At 40.2% G+C, this 21,976-nt stretch overlaps 1 protein-coding gene across 1 annotated transcript in view; it reads right to left on the reverse strand.

The window, feature by feature from the left end:
* Rapgef5 (Rap guanine nucleotide exchange factor (GEF) 5) overlaps window positions 1-21,976 on the reverse strand; it is a 190,404-nt gene that overhangs the window by 93,941 nt on the left and 74,487 nt on the right. Inside the window, exon 8 of the mRNA XM_005377379.2 lies at window positions 11,425-11,550. Coding sequence (XP_005377436.1) covers window positions 11,425-11,550 — 126 coding nt within the window. The remainder of the gene's footprint in view (window positions 1-11,424; window positions 11,551-21,976) is intronic.

The raw sequence follows: 21,976 nt of genomic DNA on the forward strand, positions 1-21,976 counted from the left end.
AAAAAAAAAAAAAAAAAAAAAAAAACAAACCAACCACACACACACACACCAACAACTTGCTCTATGTCTAAAAAAAAAGGAAGTTGTACCAACATTAAAAATTATCTTACAGCAGGGATATAGCACAATGGTACAGCGCCTGCCTGGCAAGCACAAGGTCCTGAGTTTTGATTTCCAGTACCAAAAAAAAAATTATCTGGGTCATCAACAGTGTCAGCTCTCAGTCTTGTACCTGAATGGTCACCAGTGGTGGCAGCAAACTAAATAGCTACTTGATTTCTTCATACCTCACGAAGATGTGACCTTATAGCTCACCATCTCTAGGTGCTCAAGCCCAAGACTCTGAAGCAATTGCTAACGGTGGACACACTAAGCACCTGCTCTGCTCCCCAGGGATGTTGGGCTTTCTCTGAAGACATCAGGGCAAAAACCGATATAGAAATTCCCACTGTCTGTGGCTCAGAGCTTCCAGCTAAGGAGCATTTCGCTTCACCCTGCATTGTGCACAGGTTCATACAATACAGCTCTTCTTCCCCCCATGCTGAGATGCCTGGACCACATCATCCTGTGATTTAGAAGGAAGAGGCACCATTCCTGGCTGCTTTACTATAGACTGAAGCAATTGCAGGACTTAGGCTTAGGCCCATATGGAATACCTGACACTGAGATCCTTCCCAACGCTACGGCACTCGCAGATGTGGAATATCAAAGTAGAAGTCTGAGGTAAGATGCAACATTGGCAAACCATGGAGGTAGGGCTCAGGGGCACAGGCATCTGCAGATGAATGAACTTAGCGCCATTCTGATCGCTATTACTGAGGATTTTTCCAGGGTGTGGTAAATCTTTCCAGGTCTGTCTATTTCTCTGTATGCCAAGATTATGAGTAATACTGATAGGCAGCAATTTTAGATTTATTGATTTGAGGCGGACATGAGATCTACTTAAAACTGAGACAAAGGTCAGATGTGCTTGCCAAATGACCATTGAAATGGGAATTAATAGTTCATCAAGTCACGAAAGGTTTCTGTAAACAATCATCTGGCATTCAAGAACATTCCTTAAAGGCGATTAAAATAAAATTGGCTTTTGTTGTTGTTGTTGCTGCTGCTGCAGTACTGAGCATTGAACCTAGAGCCTTACACATGACAGCAAGTGCTCTACCACCGTGCTATTCTCCAGTCCCAGACTGGCTTCTTTTGTTCCAATATTTCTTCTTTTAGATTTCAAGGGTTGGTCAGGATTCTGTCTGACCCAGCCTCAAACCTTCCTTTTAATGTTCCACAGGGTTTATTCCTTAATCTCAAATCTCCAAGTGGAAGCCAGCACCAACTTGGGCCACAACACACGTGCTCTTGTTTCTGCCATCTTCCATCCAATAGGTTTACGCAATTACATCTTTAAAATTCCAGACACTCACATCATGGGAAGGGACAATACTAACTCCATGGCTTTAGTTACTCTCATGTTCCCCATGTTTTTCGGGACATATCTGAGTGTTATTTTATAATACCAAGATAATTTTGGATATGTGCTCTGCCTAATGGGGGTTTAGTGAGAAGCACTGAACGATCCCATTTATTTTTTATGATAAAACTGTGGTGCCTTCTTTCATTTGCTAATTTTCCCATGGGGCAACTAGTAATAAATAGGGGAGAAGTAGTTCACCAAAAGCATTTTATTGAGGGCCAGGGTCATTTCAATCATGTTAGCCTCAAAGCCCTGTAAAATATCACTTTGGGAACACCAAGAGCTAAAAGCAAAAAGATGGAACTAAAACATCCTTTAACAAACCTAAAGGACCTCCAGTAATTGCTATTTCTATTAATGATTTTTTTTGCCCCTGAAAGCGGAGCCTAAAAGTTGTCTGCTTCATTACAAGAATATTATCAACCAAAATATTTTAACTTGTATCTTGTGATTAATGAACTTCCACAGCACTAAATGATTATACAGTATTTACAGCCCATTTTAAAGGAAACTATTTATAATCCTACTTAGAAGGTGCCAATTTATGAAAGAAATAGTTTGTTTGTATGTTTGTTTGTTTTTTGGTTTTTGGTTTTTCTCCGGTACCGGGAACCGAACTCACGACCTTGCGCTTGCCAGGCAGGCATTTTTGCCGCTGAGCTAAATCCCCCGCCCCAGAAATAGTTTTTTTACTCAAGCCACCATGACACGTGGTATCTAAAGCTCTTTCCAATGCTTATGATTCTCAAAGGAACACTCCCTGCTATTCAAGCTGACTATGAAAAGTTACAGTCCCCTGATTTGTAATAACAATAAGTTCCCCAAGCAGGTTGAATGTGATAGTATCCATGAACCATAAAATTGTTTAGATTTTATCATGCACAGTACCATTAGGGAATCATTAGAACTCTTTATTCACAAGGGTGTCAACATAAAGAGTATTCTACTCTATAAACCCTGGCCAAGGTAAGATCATGCAAATTTTAATAAATCATCCAAATGAAGAACCATTCTTTCTTTGAGGGTGCAGGGCCAAAATTTTATCTTGACATAGTCCACTCTCACCTCTACCCTTTGTGATTGCCAGGATATGATCCTGTGATGCATTAAGTTTTCCCGAGCCTCCTTACAAATCCCTATCCCAAGCTCTTTCCTGCCACCTTAACTGTGTTTTTATCACTGTTATCGTCTCCTACTATGTGTTTCTTAGATCTTGAACAACCCTGATTCTTTATTGACTCAATGTGGCTTAATCATACTCAGCCATTCCTGGAACCTACACAGAGAAGAAATTTACAAAGGTAACAATTGTTGAGACTTGTTCACTCAATTATGTACAAATGCGCAATAAATGAACACACATGCCATATATTACTCCTCCAGTTTTTGATACAGGAGGAAAGTATCAGGAAAGAGGGAAAACCCACAAAAACCTATTCTAGAAAACCTAAGTACTATAGCATTGACCTGTAAATCCCTCAATAATAATCATTTTTTTGCTATAATAATCATTTTTGCTTCAATAATGGAATAGTGTTTTTAAAAAATTAAAGGCAATTTATTTTGTAATGACAAATAAGAACATGGTGCTGTATTAAAAATAACAGAGGTATTTAACATGATTAATTAGAAAAATATGTACTGTACACTTGCCCACAGTGTGTTATGTTCTGATATTTTCAGCAATCTTTTATTTTTGTTATTTTAAAACAACATTGAGGGCTGCTGGATAGCAGATGGAATTTTTCCTTTCCACCCACTTCTTGGTGCAAAAGGAAAAAAGGTTCTTTGCATTCTACATGGAAAACTTTTATAAATTCCTTTCCCTCATTTTTATCAACTTAAATGTCTGAATCACTCAGAAATCACCAAACTTTGGCTGAACCAATTTGAGGCACATACATAACAGAGAAATTGCGTTTACAGTGAACATATCTGCCTCAGTGATGCTTGTTAATAAAAGGTTTTCAAGTCACAGGTATATACATGCTTAAAATTCATTTCTACTAAGCCAAGACTGAATCTGAGTCAACTTTTTAAAGAAAAATGATGAAGTACAGTGTATTTCAGCATGAAGCTAATAAATTAGAACTGAGCTGCAACTGAGTATTTTTTCACTGGAACCGACGACCTTGGACTTGAGCGCTTCATAGCAAATCTTCAATATGTGAGCTGGTTACTGCTTCATGTGAAACAAGAGAGGACTGTGAGGAAAGGAGGGTCAGGGAGCTTTGAAAGGACTGGGTGTGACCTGTTCTTTGCCCCTTTAAACTCACTCCCACACTGTAGTAGAGGAATCTCAATGTGCAGTCGTCATTCCTTCACTTGCTTGGATTCTTCACAAGAGCTTGATATTGCTGTAAACACACCATGTCTGGCTAACCCAAGAGTCCTGCATCTTCCCGCCCCGTGTCTCGGCCACCTGGCTTTCCTTTCCCAGGTCCTAGAACTGCCATATCCTGTTGGCATCAGGCAACTCGAATCATCGCATCGGCTCTTTCCTCTGCTGGAATGCCCAGGCCTCCTCATGTCGCCTCACTTCTCTGGCCCCTGAGATTCTCCTCTTTTTATGGGCAGTGTGCCTAACTATCTGGACTAGGTAAGGTCCCTGTCAGAAGCTTCCATAGCATCTGCTTACTACACAGGTAACAGTAGATTCAGGCTTGGAATTTCTTATACAGCATCAGCTCCACCAGGGCAGTGATGTATCAGGGAAGTCCCTGAGGATCCAGTGCACACTATAAATTGGTACCTATATTTCCTATTCCTTGCCATCTTTTTATTTCTCCAAGCCTCAGTGATCCAGGGTTATCACAGAGAGTACATGTATCTGTATCTTTTCTGTAACTTTTTGCCTTCCAATGTCCATTATAAAGCCAAATAAAACCAAACTCCTATAAGTTTCCAGTGTTACGTGATCAGACACTCGTCTTGGAGGTATTAATACTGTTGAATTAAAGCAGGCCAGACCTGCACAGAGGGAGATAAGAATATACATGGTTGCTAGTGAAACATATCATTTTGTGTGTGTGTGTGTCTGTGTGTGTGTGTACAAAAGCCAAAGAAAAATAACCAAGTTTTCAATAATTCACCTTAATAATTTCCCAGAAACACTGGAGAAGATACTGTTATTTTAATCTTATAAGAATAAGAATCTAATAAACCCAGGGAGTAGCATCTGTATTTTAGGAAATAAAAAATCCTTTGACAACACGGTCTTGATACATCAAACTAACTAAGCCAGTATCCATGTCTTAATTGAGCCTTTTAAAATAAACTTGAACATTTTCAGAAAAATAAACAAATAGCACAATGATAAACTCTTCTCTTAAAAAAAAAAATCACTGAAACTAATTAAAAAAATGTTAGGACTTACAATGGGGTTCTTTTGAGAACCTAAAAATACAGCTAATGAGCAGATGGCCCCACCAGACAGTGTGCACACGTCGCTGACTTGCACCGGCAGTACAGCTGCCATTTTTCTGAAGGAAAAAACCTTTAGAATTTAAAAAGCACACAGAGGGACCCAAACTTGTAAACCTTGCTCCTGAATAAATGGAAAGAGCACGGATGGCTGCAGTTGTGAAATGTGGTTACCGGATTTATTTCTCGCTCTCTCAACACCTGTGAAATTATTTAGGCACTTCATTAAAGGCTGTCTTGAATGGTTCCTTGTTTTCCAAGCATAAATTTTTTTCCCAGCTAGACAGCAAACTTCTTGGAGGCAAGAACCATCTTCTACTACTTTTGTGTTACTCTGTGGCCACATTAATCCTGATTAAAAATGGACTAAGACAACTCGCCAAAGGAAGCCTAATGGGCAACTTAATGAGTTATGAACTATCTATTACATCTGAATTCTGGCTTTCAATACAGAATAATAACATTATAAAATTCTATTTTAGTTTCTCAGTTCAATCAGTTTACTAGTAAACATCAAATAGTGATGAGACTGCCTGAAATTTGACTTACCTAGATGCATGATACAAGTTTGAACACTGAATGATAAAACATCTTTCCTTTTAGTATTCCACATAGAGCAAACTGAAGATTTTGACCTTGCACTTAAGTACTTTAAAAGAAAATCAGACAAAATAAAAATTAAAGATAGCGACTAATTTTTAATATGTTAAATAAGAGTAGCCTGACTGTGGTACACACATGTAATTCTAGTTGCTTAGGAAGCCAGGGCAGGAGGAGCTCAGCCTGGACAATTCAGGGACACCCCATCTCAAAATAAAAAGGCCCGCGAATGTAGCTCAGGAGAAGAGTGCTTGCCTAGCACGCTCAGACCTTGGCTCCCATCCTCAATACTGAGGTGCGGGTGGGGGTGGGGGAGGAGTAAAGCAGCCAGAACACTCCAGACCACTTTTCCCCTAGTGATGCTTAAACAAGGAACCCTTTGACGTAGGTAGAATTCCAGGATGAGGCTGCAGGAAACAGGGAAAGGGAAATTCCGGTGGGGGCTGAGTGATAGGGACCCTACCCTGGTGTAGGCAGCAGACTATGCCAAGATTCAATTTCAGAATTTGCAAAACCCCCTTCCCATCATATTTCATGAGTGAGTTAGAGAAGGGGAAGGAAGCAGGGTGGGTCCTCAGACTTAACAAAGGAACTGAAGAAAATGGGGTGGGGAGAGGCCCGGGCACACACAAGGGGAAACTACTGCTGAACAAGTTTCTCACATACACTTTACAGTTCTTCATTTCTGTAAGTAGGCATTAGGAAGTGAATTTAGGATCTACTGTTGGTATTCCCAGTCTGCAATTTAATACACTACAAAGCTTAAGCTACATTTTAGGAAAAATATAGTTTCAGCTTTCTGATAAATGATACAGTCACATTCGAGGAAGCAGGATACACATCTAGTCATATACTTCAATAAGGGCACTGGGAATGTGAACATTTATGGGCTTTTCAAATCTAAGTTAAGACCTGAGCTAAGCAAATGTATCAGCTTTCCCTCCCCATACCCATCACAGCATCCCTTCCATGGCAGTCATTCTGTCTCCTTCCTCCTGGGCTGCTGGTCTCGTTCGCTCTTTCTCAGGATTACCATGCTTCTCATCATCCCGGCTTCCCAGCAGCCTTTCGGGTCCTCACTCCACTCATGGTGGCTGAGGGAAGATGCACTGTGGAAGCAAGTTTGCTCTCTACCCAGCTCTGTCCCATCACTCCTCAGCCTCGGCCTTCTACCCGGTCAGAGTCAAGTAATATCATGTGTGTCACAAAGACCTCAGCTCACCTTCCTTTTTTTATACAACCAAATATTGGCTCCTCATTATGTCTGAAATGCAGTGAAACTTCTCAGCCTTCAAATTCCTGCACTGTGGAGTCTCGATCTCATGTCTTTCTAAATCTTTCCTCTGCCCCATTATCACCATCCTCTCCCTGGTTCCCAACTCTTGGTACAATACTTGGCAGCACAGAATGACTTCAGTTTTGGGCTGGGGATTTAGCTCAGCGGCAAAAGCACCTGCCTGGCAAGCGCAAGGTCGTGAGTTCGGTTCCCGGTACCGGAGAAAAACCAAAAAAAAAAAAAAAAAGAATGACTTCAGTTTTTCCCACAACATGTTGTGTCTTGACATCTCTACTCATTTCTTTAATATAATTCTTTCCACTCAGAATGTTTTCCTCAGTTTTTTTTTTCCCCATTAAAATTGTTTAAATCCAACTCAAAGCCTACTCCAGAGTCTAGGTCAAATTCTACTTCTGCCATTACAGAAACTCCTGTTTCTCCTGCTGTAAATTCTTCTTCTTGCTCCCATGTGTCTTTCCTGTATGCTTACCATAGTCTCCTTGTGTCTTTGTTACTCATTTTAACAAAATTCCCATAACCAGACTTCGTATCTTAAGAAGTAGGAGCCACCATGGTTATTCTAAATCTTCTGCACCATTAATTTAAATACATTTTAGTGAATGAATGAATGATGGAGAGTATTCTGGAATAACAATATTCATCACACCAACTCAGACCACATAGTTCAAGAGCGTAACCCTAAAGTCACAGTCACTTCTGAAGAAGGCCCACACAGCACTGCAGAAAATGCCAAAGCTTTGGCCAAACAAGCCAGTTAATTGGGGCACACAGAGATCCTCTCTGCTTAAAATATTTCAAACGGATTGGTGTGAAATGAAATGTAATGTAGCCTTCACACTGTCAGCTAGAACTTCCAATTAACAATTCATTAATGAGATAAATATTAAGATCTCAGATACTTGAAATATGCTACAGGACATGAAAGCAAGGTCAATGACTCCTCCATTTCTCTGGCAAAGGTAGCCAACCACTCTAGCGGTGAAGAGAATTTTCCGATGTCTATCCTGTACCAAAGAGACCCAAAGCAAAATCCCCAAGTTCTGTAATATAAACTAGTGCATACACCTGCCCCTTGCCACTCATCGAAGCCAGCCAGCTGAAAAGGCTCTGTGGACCTCAGCACATACCACCTTCTTGGTCTCCACAGTCCCTGCCTGGTTCAGGCTAATACTTCTCACCTGGCTCACTGTAATAGCTTTCTAAGGTTCTCTCCAACACTTCCCTCTTCCTTACTCAATGTTTCCTCTAATCTAGTGCCAGAGAGAGCTGACAGAGCCCACATCTGACTGTGCCACTTCCCTGCTTTGATGGCTTTCCATGGCCAGAAAGGCAGGCCTGAACTCCTCAGGGTGGTTTACTGGGTCTTTCACAACTGAATGTTAGCTTCTTCCAGCCTGCCCTTTCCCATTCCCTATGAATCACCCAATAGCTCATTATGTCTTCCTGCTGGTTTCTCTCACTAAAATGCTCTTCCCTGCCCTGCCCTGCCCTTCTCTTCCACCTTGGTCATCATCCTCCAGGGTCAAGAACAGAAGTCCCCAGTTGGTAGCACAGGCCCCTTCATCTACCTATATAATCATGGAATTAACACCAGGAAATATAATGCCTACACAAGAGGCAATTTCTTGAAAGCACTGATAACTAATCCTTAACCTTCACATCAGAATGTTTGGAAGACACATGCCATTTCCGCCCTTTTTCTTTAAGCTGTCACACAACAATTTTCAACACGTAGGAATGAATGCTGCCTAATTTTGCCTCTAGCTACTCAATGGAAAATAGCAAAACTAAGTGCTTCCTGAGGAACCTGTAATAATTACACATTTACCTTTTTTAAAAAAAAATTCAGAAACACCTTGGCACAACCACAGAGCAAAACATTTCTTTAATTGCACCCATTTATAATTACGGCAATTTCCAGTTTGAGAAAATATCAGAAATTCCTACTCAAAAAGGCCTAATCCACTTGAATTTGTGACAAGACGTAACAGCAACATAGGCTTTGTTCTGTCAGACTCAGTCATTCCCAGCACAGCAGTACTTCCTTGTAACTTTTTCATTTTGGTGCGTAGGTATAAAAAGAGATATGGCATTTCAGAACTGGAGAAGCAATGTAGTATAGTAAAAAAGAGTAAGTCAGCTGGCAACTTGGATACTAACTTAAATTTCATCATTGCCTACTTAGCTAACTTTGACCAAGCCATGACAGATGAGGTAGATGTGGTAGGTGAAACATTTAAAAATCATAAAAAAAAAAACCAACTCTGTATGTAACTCCAGGGTTTGGTCATCATTGTTAAAACAAGAAGAGGAAAGGGAAGACCAAGGTTTACATTAGTAAACTGCAGTTTCCTCTCTACATGGTGTGTGTCACAATTGAGCTTCCAGGAGTAAGAGCAGATCACTGCCACTGAAAAGAAAAACAAAAATGCTACACCAGTGTCCTGCACACCAGGAACTTAATGACGAGCAAAAGTATGGCTACTGCAAATGCCCAGGATGTGAGAGATTAAAATAACATACAGCCTGTATTTTTAATAAACTCTTGTGGGAAAATGTGTTGAATAATTCATTAAGTGGAGCATCACTGAGAAATGATTGTTTCAAACAGTATCATCCAGCAGAAGGGAGACCACAGAATGTGAGTTTACATTTATCACAAAGAAAGTGAGATCCTTCGTATTCCTTTCCTTACTTTAAGCTTCATGGAAAAGTCTATAAAGAAAAAAAAAAAAAAAAAAAAAAAAAAAAGAAAGCATCCTCCCCCTCAGAAGTACAAACATTTCAGAGCTGTTAATGTATCCACCATACAACAATCATGCAAGAAGGAAAAAATACCCTTAATCTTGTATTTTACAAACCTAAAGTGAAGGTTTGAAGTTAACAGAGCAAATAATCATAAGTAAAACTGCAAATCAACTACTAAATTTCTGTCTCATCCTGAAAGCCTTCAGAGTGATCAGCACCATGTTCAGATTTTATATAGTTACATATTTGGAGGTTATTATAATCTCATTCCTGTAACTGTTTATAATATTCTGGACTGAAGTAGGTATAAAACAAAGGCAACACAGGTGTACTGTTAATAAGTGTAAAATTCTTTGTGGTCTAATGCTGATGATTAACTTTGGCAAAGTGATAATCTAATGTTTAATTTCTAAAGATCTTGCTCTACCTTGAGTTTTCACTGACTTAGTACTTCTAATCTGCAGCAATTTTAAGATTCATTTAAGGGATCCCTATGAAAGAAAAATGTTTACAGTATCTACCATAACATTTTCATATTATCAGTGGTTAAGGTGCACCCTGATTTCAGAGATACCATGATATATGGCAATGTGTATCCTGAAATCAATAAAATAAGCCATATGAAATTGTTGCCCTTCTAAGTATAATAAATCAAAAAGACTATTGTTCTGAGAAATTAATCTATACAGTAGGACACTTAAATATCCTAAGATCATGACAGGTTAGCAGTCAGTCTCTGATACAGTAAAACTTTAGGGTACTTTTAACAACTTAAACAAGGCCCTAACCTTTCCTATGGTACCTATCAAAGCAAAAGCATCTGAGACTTCCAACTTATAAAGTCAACGCTAAGCCCCTGAAATAGTTCAATCACAAAGCCTTGAAATTGCCTAATTATTCTCCCCCTTGAGACACTAAGTGTTCCAATTCGAGGCCACACAATTAGGGATGTGCTGTGTTCCTAAACTAAACAGCCAGCAGCCTTGAACATGTCATCTCCTCTCCTGTTCAATAAAACCCTGTCATTTGTATTGATGGACTTGGGGCAGAAAAAAACACAAAGCAACTTTTTCCCTTTGAAATGGGTTTAAAAGAAAATTCCAAGGAAAAAATAAAGTCAGAGAAAGACATGTTTACAAGCACAGAGGAATGTTCCCCTTCCCGAGCAATGCTGGATTGTGTGCACTGGGGGTAAAGTCTGACAAACAACGAAGTCAGCAGGCTACAATGCGCAGCAGAAGAAAGTGGCTGCATTGTCTTCTCAGGGTGAGGGCAGCATTCTCAGTTCTAAGCCTCAAGCTGAATAACTGCTTTCAGGGGACCAAGCAGAACATCTTTTCCTCCAGCTTCCCCTGCATCTACACAATGTCACTCTTGTTGGAACACAGTGTTTAAAAGACACAAGAAATCTCACTCTGACCCTCCTACTTGGTGAGAGCACCCATAATCTCTTCTGTTCTTATCTATTTCTAGTGACTTGAGATACATTTGTTTGGCAACTACCTCCACCCCCACACCAAACATAAAAGTACACTGGACTATTCTTTCAAACTCCATATTCTCTAAACTATCTAATGAAACAGAACTTCTATAGTTGAACTTGGAAAGTGTCAAATCAGGATCAGAATGGACATATATTCACATCTGCTTAAATGTATTCTATTGCTACTACCTTACTTTAAAGACGAATTCTTTTATAATCCAATGTCATAAACTACTAACTTAGAGCTACAAGCAACCATCATTCTTACTAAGGAAGATGCTTTTTAGTGAATAAAGACCCCAAACCTAGAGAATTTAAAATAATATTCTTTCTTTCAAACATAACAACCAGGCAGAAATATTTTCCACTTTTTAAACCTGCATCCCCAAGAGGAAAAGCACTTACGTGTTCAGACTTCTCCAGTTCTTTTTTGTCTGTCTGCAAAAACTGACAGTTTTCTCTTGCCAGCTTCTGGACCAGTTCAATGCGTCCAATGTCATCTCTCTCTTGAAGCTTGCACATCACCCCAGCCTTGAGAGTTGGAGAAAAGGCAAAGATATACTTAAATCCGCAGTCCCAGGACATGGCACCACTGCCAAGTTCACCCTATTAGAAGCTCATTTTTTTCTCCCATGGACTGGATTAAATCATGGTCTTCATAAAATATTCTGTATTCCTAAAGTTGAAATTGCATTGTTTTAACCGAGAGATACTACGCCTAAAGACTTAAAGTTGAGATCAGTCTACGTTAAGAGAGCGAAGGACAAACTAAATCATTTGCTACTATGTGTGTGCCTGATATGCCGCTATTTGTTTGTTCCTGACAGCCTGTTTCCTGTTACATAAGCAAAGCCTAGCAAGAGGTTAAAAATTCATGGGAAAGTTAGCCAGGAACCACTCTGGCAAAAAGGCCAAAGTGATACAGAGTCTTAAAAATAACAGTTTAAAACCTCCCAATTGTTGAACTCTACCACATCATTCCACAGGCAAATACACAGTTAACAAGATTATAATTTTATTTTCACAACTGGAAAATTACTATGAGGTAAGAAAAAAAACCCTCTCCAGTGCTACATGGAAAATGGTGAAATTTTTATTAAAAATAAGAAATTAGACAAAGAAACTTCAGAATTTCATTTATTGGGGTTTGGAAATAATCCAAGAAACATAATATTTTTTATTAGGTCAAGAAATCTAAGGAACAATGATGATGACGGAAGTGAATCTAGGACATGGGAATAGAAAAAAACATGCTAATTCCAACACACAAATTATAAATTATTTCTGTTTAAATCTTTTCCAAAATGGTTCATACTGACATACCAGGGCATGATCTAGTAAGTAAATCTGAAGTTGTACTTGGCCGGAGCAGTTGGGACTATAGAATCCTTATTTTAACCAACACAACCTGCAGAATTTGAGCATAGCAGAATGAACAAATATAGGGAAGGGGCTTGCATGTGATCCAAGCTTCATGGTCTCAATAGTGCATGCTGAAGATGCCCATGTTGCTGAGTGGGCATGAAAGAAAGGGAACCAATTATGCAAAGACATGACTAAAACTTTTATTCCCAAGAGTAGGGACATCTCTTTTTCTAGTGCTTTCTCCAAGTTGGAAAGAAACAAACACAATCCTTGAATAGCCCAAATCAGACTCCCGGAAGATAGCAATAGGACTCCACCAAGGTCAGAGATTTATTTTTACAGCATTCCTCACAAGTGGTTTTTCCAGTTCCTTTCTGAAGTGTCTTTGGACACCGATCTCAGTTTATCTTAAGTCAGCCTGCACACTGCTAGATAGCCAGACTGTTGGAAAGTCCTGTATCCCATGAAACACTACTCTGAAACTTTTTTTTTTTTTTTTTTTGATGCAGAGTCTTGCTATGTACTTCAGGCTGGCCTTGAACTTACTTGTGTAGCCCAGACTGGCCTCCAACTCATACAGATCCTCCTGCCTCAGCCTCCCAAGTGCTGGGATTAGAGGCATGAGCCACTACACCCAGCTTGAAACTATTTAATGTCAACTCATGAGTATAAGTTTTGTGGGTTTTTTTTTTTAACTTTGTTTTCTTTTTATTTTAGAGATAAAAGAATGAAAACATCTTAATAAACACACATACATTTAGAAAATAACACAAAAACCATACAAGCAATACAGAATCTCAGACAAGGTGACAGGAAATTAACAACGGTTGTTATATTACACACCCTCAATTTGGATATTCAGATAAACAAATATAGACATGTAAGACTGATCATACACTTAACCATTAACTGTTCCTTTCAATAGAGCAGTGAAAGTCAGTAGTACAACAATGCTAGCTATCCTGTGTATACATATATATATGTATTTTTTTTCCCCTTCTTTCTTTTCTCTTTTCCCTCATCCCAGTTGTTCTTTCCTTTTAAGCAGTTTCCTTCCCTTTCACAATGTCTATTGTACCTCCGAGTTTTTATTAACTCTTTCAGGTTCTTACAGTAGTGAGATAATACGGTGTTTAGACATGCAGGTCTGATTTATTTCACTTATGAGTATGGCCTTCAGTTATGTCCATTTTCCTATAAAAGCCTTGAGATTATTTTTCTTTATAGCTGAGTAATATTCCATTATATAAAAATACCACATTTTTTTATTCATTCCTCAGTGGATGGGCATTTGGGTTGCTTCCTTGATTTAGCTATTACAAATTGCGCCGCTGTAAATGTGGGTGTACATATATCGCTGTGATATGATGCTATCAGATCCTCTGGGAAAATACCCAGAAGGGGAATAGGTGGATTGAATGGGACCTCTAGACCTAGTTTGCTGAGGAATCTCCAGACTGATTTCCACAGTGGTTTCACCAGTCTGCATTCCCACCAGCAGTGGAGAAGAGTTCCTATTTCTTCACAGCCTTGTCAGCATTTGTTATTGGTTGATTTCTTAATGCTAGCCATTCTTACTGGGGTGAGATGAAATCTGAATGTTGTTTTAATTTGCGTTTCTTGAATGACTAATGATGTTGAACATTTTCTCATGTGTTTATTTCCTGTTTGTATTTCTTTATTTGAGAAATGTGTGTTCATCTCAGATACCCACTTTTGTATTGGGTCTTTGAATTTTGGGGAGAAGTTTTGTGTTTTAAAGCAATTGAAACTAGACTTGTTCAAATGTGACAATTTTTCTAATACTTAAATAAAAATATCTATAATTTCCTTTTCAAATCTTTAGATGTATATCCCTGCTTCTCAAAATGATTTATTCATTCAGCAGATTTTGAGCAGCAACACACTACAGATGATGAGATTACAGATGAGAATAACAAACAGAGAAAAAAGCACCAAAGTCCCTTCATCAGGGAACTTCCACTAAATAGAGGGCAGAGTTAATACATGTCACTGGGAACATCGTGTGGTAATGTGGGACAGAAAGGGAGACATCGGAGTGAGGGGACAGAGAAATGGCTGCAGCCATTAATGACAGGAACGTCAGGGAAGGGTTCTTTAGTAAGATGGCATATGAGGGAAGAACTAAAGCAAGCAGTGAGGAAGAGTAATGTGGGCTCTGCAGGGAGGAACAGGACCAGGTCACAGAAGTTTCCTTATAGGCTGTGTAAAGGGCTTGAATTTTTTCCTGTGCCAGCTCAAAAGCCTGTGGGATGCCCTGGACAGATCACTAGCATAACTTGGTTAACATTTCCTAGGATCATTATGTGTCCTGGGGAGGGTGGGAAGCAGCAAGTGACGCTAGGGGACTGGTTTCCACACAGAGGTGGTGTGAGAACTCGTGGTAGCGGTGGAGATATAATAAGTGGTTGGGATCTGGATACATTTCTAAGGCAAGGCCAGCAGATCTTGGTTTGAGTTTCTAAACTATTTGGCCTGAACAACTGGAAGGATGGTTATTTACTGGGACTGAAAAAGTGGGAGAGTAGGTCTGGCATTGCTGCTGTCCGCTGGATACCTCAGTTGGGATGCTGGGTTAGCAGGGTGAGGTTCAAAGAAGCCCAGGCCAGACACACAACTCAGGGGTCATTGGTACCACTCTAGTTTCACAACGTAAATCCGGGAGTGGCGTTAATGTTTACAATTTGGCAAGATGAGGCATAATCAGGAGACTAAGGAGGAGAAGCTCCTAAGGAGAATGTGGACAGCAGTGAAGGTATTTCAGGGAGGAGGAAGTGGGAAAACTTAATAAACACTGCTCAAGTATCAAATAAGATGGCTCAAAATAATTGATATTGAATTTATCAGAAGTAATCCATGACTTGGAAAAGAGCCACTTTACTCTGGGGTGTAGGAACGAAAGCTTCTTTAGTACGCATTCAACAGACAGGCCCTGGCGGAAGGGCAATGGTGAGGAGAGGTTCTTGGCGTGCTTGCTGGTGTTGCGATAAGGAGCATGCTAGTGTATTTATCTGCAGTAAAAAGGGAAATTAGATGATGCAGGAAGGAGAGAGCACATTTTCAAGAGTAATTTTCTTGAGTAGGAAAGAGAAGATAAAGATCTGTCCTCAGACAGAAATATAAAGGTAAATATTTCATCCACTGGGACAGGAGGAAAGGTTAAGTACAGGTGGAAGGGGAAATTCTTTTCTGAAGGCTTCTATTTCCCAGGAGACTGAAAAGTCCAGTTACTGGTGGAGAGTAAAGATGGAGAGGACAAGAAGAGGGAGAGATGAGAAAAGACCATGATGGCATGGTCACTGAAGCTCTAAGTGCGGACAAACCTTTTCTATAAAGGGCCACGTAGTAAATAGTCTAGGTTTTGTGAGCCTGGGGTCTCCGCCACAAAGCCTCAGCTCTGCAGCTGGAGCCCAAGAGCAGCAAGAAACCATAAGCAAATGAATGAGCTTGGCTACAGAGAGCACTGATTCCAGAGACAGGCAGGAGGCTGTGATTTCAGCCTGGCCTAAGAGAAGAGGACAGTGGGGTGAGGTTATTGAGCAGGGTGTAGCTCAGTGGTAGAGCGGTTATCTAGTATGCATGTGTGAAGTCCTGGGTTTGATCCCAGCACGAACAAAACAAAAACACAAACAGATTATTAAGTATCATTTGGGGTCCACTTGATTTTTATTTTTAAATCCTTTTACCATCTTGGTCTTCCTTCTATGGGATTTTAATGGATCCCATAATCTGAGACAATGTAAAATGTATGAAGAGCTCTCTCAATCAATACCAGAGGGGGTAAAAGGGAGTCATGGTGTTAAGTACCCTCCTTTAAACTAGAAAGGCAAAAAACCCAGGGGTTATTTCAACATTCTTTAAACATTATACAGGGTATGATAAAAAATATGGTGGAAGTTTAAATCTTGAAAGCTTATTACAATAAAGGACACATTGCCATTAAGCCCTCCCCTATACTTCTCACCTTGAACACACATATCCCACCATCCCCTTTCCAAAGCATTTCTGCAAGTTCTCTTTCATGTCATTAGCTGCACTGTCATGGGTGCCTCGATGTCCCGAATCATTTCAAAACATTTATCTTTCAGGGTCATTTTGACTTTGGGGAAGTGGCAGAAGTCACACAGTGCCAGATCTGGTGACTAAGGTGGATGAGGACACACAGTAATGCTTTTATGAGCCTGCCTTTCCCTAGCGTGGCGCTTGGCAGCAGCACTCCCTGCGTTTATTACCACACCTCATACAGATACCCATGAAACAGGACTCCCAGAACTGCTTCAGAAGGTGGCAAAAAATGCTAAGTGTGTTTGAAGCAAGACGAGTATACTGAGGTGGATTAACTGCAACGTAATTGTTACAGTAGTCAATTTTTAAAATTTAATTATTCACCATGAATGTTGATCACACATATTAAAGGAATTAGTTTCTGTTATCTGGAGAATTCATTATGCCTAAGTCTAAGATTTCTTTCCTCTCCTTCCATGTCATCTTCGCAGTGCTGAAGACACCATCCTGCTCCTGGAGGGAGGATGCCAAGACCCTCCCACCTTGGGTCCTGCTGGCTTAGTCAGCGCTATGACAAACTAGCCCATCTCCCTCTCTGCCACCCAGTATGGTCCCCGATGAGAGAGGGTACGAGCAGAGCGAGGGCCAGGCAGGGCCCATTTCTAGGTGGGCACAGAGTGAAGCCTGGACCTCCTCCCTCACCACACAGCCTCCAAGGCGACGAGGCTGAGCTTCCTCCAGTTCTGACTTGGAGACACTTTTACCTACTGGCCACAGGTCCTGCATATAAACAATTGATAAACGCATCAGTGATAAAAGGCTGGGACTGAAGAGAGGAAATGTAAGGGGACTTAGCTATTATTTTGTTTCAGTATGAACACAAATTTGTAAAGAACTCTAAATATTCTTCCCCTCATGATTAGGATCCTAAATAAAGCCTTTTCTTCCAGGAGGAAAAATATTTATTTGAACAAGATACTTGGGTGCACAAATCTAATATGTATTTTAAATACAAAATGGGTTTTAGGTCAATTATTTTGTATTTACTTCACATCTTCTACTTAAAGAAGAAATACTGCCGTCTTAACTTTCTGGTTTCTGCCTAATTTTTTGGTGGTTTTTTTTTTTTTTTTTTTTTTTTTTTGAGTTCTTTCCCAGGAGACAATGAATCCTATAGCCCTTCCTATAAAACTACCACCAAAACAGGTTTGGGAGAACTTTCAGCCTAAGAGACGCTCGCACATCCTAGATAGTTCGTAAGGCAGTGTTCTCCGGAAATACTACACTAAACCAGATGTTCTCTGGGGTCCCTTTCACAGCACCATAATTTAGTCATTTAATTCAAGAAATCCATGAATTTAATAATATACTTTGGGAGCTTTATGTCAGCTAGCAGCCCTTGATCTAGGCTTTCACAGTCTTAGTCTATTTAATTTATCTATGTGAAAGTAATTATAAACAGTTTACCTGACACTATGAAGTCATAAAAGATAAAAGATGAACATGTAGCCATCAGAAGAATTACTTCAGAGTCTTATTTTAAGATCTGTTGTGAAAAAAATCTCTGTAATGTGTAATTAAAGCTATTCATATGCTTTCCAGTATCTGAGAAGGGAAACGTTGCAGATGTGAATGGAAAAGTCTGTTTCTTTACAAATGGAGTCACAAGATGCGGGGCTCGTTCCCTCAGTTGTAAAGATGAAATGTGGACAGGACTCCCTTGGAAAGGAACACACGGATGATAAATGAGCAATTTTTCTGTGACAAAGGTGAAACAGCACAATTACAAGTCTGAAAAGATTGAATGCAATATCTTAATTTTAAGAATCATTTTTTCTAAAACATCTCAGCAAAATATGCAAAAATTGCTATCAGAAAAGGAAAACCAGGAAGAGAGAGTCCATCTTTCAAGAGATCACATTCGCAGTAACGGAATGCTCTTTAAATAACACAGAGGCTGCTCAACACAAATTCAAGGCCTTCAGATAAATTCTTACTGATTACTACATAATGTATTTGTCCCATTAAAAATTAAGCCCCGAGGAAGAATGCACTAAATAAAATTTTAGTTTTTGCTACTGAAAATAAAAATGACAGAATAAAACACCGGGTTAGGGTAATATGTTATATTACTGAGCTGTATGTTATGTGTCTATTTCCAAAGCAGAAAATATTAATAATTCTTCTTAGGAAAATTCAGGAGATGGGTCACAATTTTATCTTACTTTTTGTATTTCTATTAGTGCATGTGTATAGTACATACTGTTTTCATTCCTTGTGTGGAAGCGGTACATGTACATAATGCATTTTTTTTGTCTTTTTGAGACAGGGTTTCACTACGCAGTTCAGGATGGTCTTGAACTCACTTTGTAGCTCAGGCTGGCCTCGAACTTGCAGCAATTCTCCTGCCTCAGCCTCTTGAGTGTCAGGATCACAGGCGTGCGTTTACCACTCCCGGCCATAATGCATCTCAATTCTTTTTTCACCTCCTTGCCCTTCTCTCTCTCCCCCTCCCTCTGTCTCATGATCCCTTCCTTTTTTCGGTACATGTTTGCAGTACCTAATTTATAGTCCTCATCATGTTTTTTGTTTTTTTGTTTTTTAAGATAATTTTAGGGCAGTAAATATTTATCTTCTCAAACTCTTTCAGGGAAAAAAGAAAACTATGAAAAAATCTGTCTGTGGTTAGGACAGAAAACTACACCCTTTGTAGGACTACAAAGCACCACAGTGAGCAAGTGTGGCAGTCAGGCCTCAGATGCGGGCGGGCAACAGGCAGCGTTAAACACCACTCAGTGACTCCTTGCCCCTCACTGGCCAGGGAGGCGGGGGAAGCCCAGCGAGCCTCCCTCCTCTGCGGAGTCACTGTGGTAGCCACAGCCTGGTTTCACAGACCCATCTGGTACAATCCTCAAGAAGCTTCATCCTGCCCGAGCATGCTGAGACCACAGGAGGAGGCAAAACCAGTCCCATGGAGCATACAGAGATTATTTTCCTCAAACACTTTGTTAATGTATTATCCTTATAGAATTACAGTGCACATGGAGAGTAAGGAAAGTAGTAAATTCCAAAATAAAGGATTTTGAAAGATTATCTTTTGCTATAACAGCCTCAGATTACAGCTTTCTTGGGGATTAAAAAAAAAAAAGTACATGTTGGGTCAGGCGTGGTAGTGCATGCCTATGAGTTCAACAATCAGGGAGGCTGAGGCAGGATGACAGCAATTTTGAGTCCACTTGGACAACTGAATGAAAACCTGTCTCAAAATAAAAAATTAAAGCAGGTACGGGGTATAGCTTAGTGTACAGAACACGCACATGTACACATGAAGTACACTTTGGCTGGCAATAAATTTTCAAATATTTGTCAATCATGTGGTATAATTTATCATTATCACCACCTAATATTAAAATGATTGATTCAAATGAGGGATAGGATGCTGGGCGTGGTGGCGCATAACTGTAATCCCAGCACTTGGGAGGCTGAGGCAGGAGGATCGCTGTGAGTTGGAGGCCAGCCTGGGCTATATAAGTGGGTTCAAGGCAGCCTGCACTATATAGTGAGACCCTATCTCAAACAAACAAAAAGCAAAACAAAACAAACAGACCCCAAGAAAACCAAATGAGGAGTAGGATGCTATGAAAATAATAACTGAATCCTGTGGTCAATCACCAACTGAATGAAAGAATTTCCAAGTTCGATAAGTTTGAAACTACTTATCAAAGATCTCATTAGAAACTGGGAAAACTGAGCTACTTTTTGACAAGGATTCTTTAATCCTTTAGTCCTATATAAAGAATAGAGAGTCTGGAACGTTTCGTTTGTGCTAACACTGGAAGGGCCGAGAGCAGCAATCCGGCCCTGCTGTGTTAGCGATCACGATGACACTGACAACAACCGACAGAGAGTAACCACGCTTACTATGTACTGGGCAGTGTCCTAACGGCTTCACAGGCAGTCATTTGCTGTGTACAACCACCCGACAATTATCCTCATTTCATAGACATTATTTAGAAAAGAAGTTTGCTGAGTGGTTAAGAGCAAGCATGCAGGAGCCAGGCTGCCTCGGTGTGAAACCCAGACTCTCCACCTCTCCCTTTCAGCTCATCTGTGAAATGATGGTAACCCTGCAACCCAGCTTGCAGGGTTAGTTGGGAGGTTTAAGTACAGGAACAGAAAGTTCAGAAGAGAGGCCGGTGTGTCTGAAGTGCTAAGTGTTCACTCTCAATGTTATTACAGGAAAAAGAACATAGGGTGCAGGAGAGTTACTTGCCCAAGGCAGCGTGGTCCTCTCACGTCACACTTCCTTATAGGTGTCAGGAACGTGCACATGTGCGTGTGTGTGCGTGCATGCGTGTTTTCTGGTATTGTGGATCAAGCCCAGGGTCTCGTGTTCGCTAGGCAACTATCTAGCAATGAGCTTCACTGTCAGTCTTTGCAGTGTTTTTCATATTCCTGTATTTCAGCCTCACGACAAACTCCTATCTCCATTTTAGAGAGATAAAAACAATGCATGCAGGTGGTTCCTAGCACAGTGGGGATGCCATGGTGACAAAGAGGTGGCTACCCCCATGGGAACTCGTGGGCTCACAGCCCCTAAGAGACTTGCCGGAAGGCACCAGCTGTAGGGAAGAGACACAGGGATGCGAACCCAAGTCTGAACGCTCTCCTCACCCTGTTCAGATGGCACAGTGTAAATCAGGGAGAAAAGGAAGCATGAAGCCGCTCAGTGACGGAAGATTCGGGTTCTCTGGTAGGTAGGAAACCTGTGTGCAGCAAGGCCCATCGCAGTTGGGGGCTATCCTAACCCGCTTTATACCTGAAGTTTTCAACAGCCCAGCAGCAATTCTTCCCACAGTAATATATTTTATCATGCGCCAAGTAGAAGGAATGAGAGCAGGTCACTTCAGTTGCTTAAAATACATTTGAGTGAAGAATGCAGTGATTTGAAATATGATAGAGTCTGTCATATAGGTGTTCAATAAATTATATGCATGAACATCAAGTATATAAATTGTATGTGTAAATTATACACATGTGGACATGTCCACAAGCACACACATTTATTTTTCATTCTGTTCAATAATCTGATGGCCAAGTTCTGAAAGTTTTCTTTAAATGTACCTGAACTATTGATTGAACCTCAGGCATTCTGATAGGTGGAACTGTGGAATCAAAAGGACAGTTCTAGATAGTGGCAGATCATGCTTTCTCACACACAGTAGAGGAGGTAAGAGCTGCCTTCCTTCCTACACAGCCTTGGCCTTCACCACTAATAATAATTCCTCCCATGACCTTGACTCCTGACTTCCATCCCTACACTAAACCTGCTCCTGATGTAATTATTGACTAGTTTCATGGTTTCATCCTTTTATACATCCTATAGGTGGGTAGTCGTATCATTGTTGCTGAATAAAATCTCCAAATCCCAAAGAGTAACATTTGTGGATCCTTTTGAGAAATAAAGGTGCATTCAAACAGATATTTGCTTATACGGTAAAAGTTCAAAACAAAAGATAACAGTTTAAGTTTTGAAATATACCACTAATATGCTAATGATTTAAGA

Source organism: Chinchilla lanigera, unplaced genomic scaffold, assembly GCF_000276665.1.
Source record: "Chinchilla lanigera isolate Chin_1 unplaced genomic scaffold, ChiLan1.0 scaffold00009, whole genome shotgun sequence".
Lineage (NCBI taxonomy): Eukaryota > Metazoa > Chordata > Mammalia > Rodentia > Chinchillidae > Chinchilla > Chinchilla lanigera.